At 44.7% G+C, this 1,370-nt stretch overlaps 2 protein-coding genes across 2 annotated transcripts in view; both read right to left on the reverse strand.

Moving 5' to 3' along the window:
- Positions 1-263, reverse strand: part of tfcp2l1 (transcription factor CP2-like 1) — a 12,760-nt gene extending 12,497 nt beyond the window's left edge. The window contains exon 1 of the mRNA XM_014026073.1: positions 3-263. The gene's annotated coding sequence lies outside the window, so the exon portion shown is untranslated. The remainder of the gene's footprint in view (positions 1-2) is intronic.
- Positions 264-300: 37 nt separating this feature from the next.
- The window catches only part of clasp1a (cytoplasmic linker associated protein 1a), a gene marked incomplete at its 3' end in the record, with an annotated part of 66,179 nt that continues 65,109 nt past the window's right edge, over positions 301-1,370 (reverse strand). The window contains 2 exon segments of the mRNA XM_014026072.1: positions 301-507; positions 595-723. Coding sequence (XP_013881526.1) covers positions 301-507; positions 595-723 — 336 coding nt within the window.

Raw genomic sequence — 1,370 nt, forward strand, 5'->3', positions numbered from 1 at the left:
ACACACACACACACACACACACACACACACACACACACAGGCGGGGAGGTCAGCAGGGAATGTGGGCGGGGTCAGAGACAGTAGAGTGCACATAAACACTTCCAGGGAAAATAAGGTCAATAATTCTGGCTTGTCCAAAGATTTTCTGCTCCTCAGGTTATAAAACTCAATTATTATAATTAATTATTAATATAATTATTAATTAAACCTCTCATTTAGTTCTTCAGACTCATGAGAACACTGATGAATAATCAGAGGTGAATCCCCTCACAGCTCGTCTATGAAAGCGTTGGTTCTGACCTGCAGCAGGCCGGGGATGATGTCGGGCAGCAGCTGCAGTAACGAGTCCTTGGCGATGCGTTCAATGACCTTCGTTTGCATCTTGATGGCGGCCAGGTTGATGGGGTAGTCGGCCGTTTGCACGATGGGACACAGAACCTTGATGCACTGCTCCGGGTGGATGGAGCCCGCCAGCGTGGACGCCGCCTCCTCGGCCGCTCGCACCACCTCCACAACACACAGATGATTTATTTTATCTCCATCAGCAGGATGCAGGACTCACACAGATCTGTCCCGGGTCCTGGTCTCCGTTACCTCTTTGTGAGAGTCTTTGTGAGCCTCCAGGGTCTTCATGATGGTCAGCTCGGCGTAGTTTTTGAATCGGGCCGGCTGGTTCCTCAGGATTTCCTTCAGCACCCGCAGAGCCAGAGCTCGGATCGTGTGCTGGGTTCAAACACAAACACAAAATGTGAGAAGAAATTCTGGGCTTTTATTCTGAAAATCCAAGATCAGAGGTGTTTAAAAGCACAGGACTCGTCTGAAACTCATATTTACTCACATCTTGTTCTCAGTGTTCAACAGTTTGTACGAAGGAATTCAGACATTTTAAAAATGTTTTTCATATTTTCTGTCTCTAACCAGTCCTGACCTGCGCTGGGCTGGGATTATTTCAGAATTTCAGAGGATTTCTAATATTCTAATCTGCACCAAATAAAAGCTTAAAGTCAGGAGAATGTGTCTGTCTGGGTGGGGGGTCAGAACGAAGACCAGCAGAATTAAGAGGGAGGTCTCTGCCACCACCTGCCCCCCGTTCAGTGTTGCCCCTGAACAAAATGTATGGGATGAATCTTGTGCCTGAAGGAAGTGAAACTGAATAAATTGGTTTCAAAATAAAGTTCACTAAACTGAAACTGAATTTAAAGTTTTGTATCTGAATTAATTTTCTTTGAAACTGTATTTTGGTTTGTTAAAAATTCAGTTTGACTACTTTCACTTTCAGTTCCATAAATACATACAGTTACATCCAGAAGGGAAACTTCACCAAAGTGAAACATAAATCTGTGGATCTGTGTTTGATTACTCTGCCTGGC

This window comes from Austrofundulus limnaeus, unplaced genomic scaffold (genome assembly GCF_001266775.1).
Source record: "Austrofundulus limnaeus strain Quisiro unplaced genomic scaffold, Austrofundulus_limnaeus-1.0 Scaffold523, whole genome shotgun sequence".
In the NCBI taxonomy this organism is placed as follows: domain Eukaryota; kingdom Metazoa; phylum Chordata; class Actinopteri; order Cyprinodontiformes; family Rivulidae; genus Austrofundulus; species Austrofundulus limnaeus.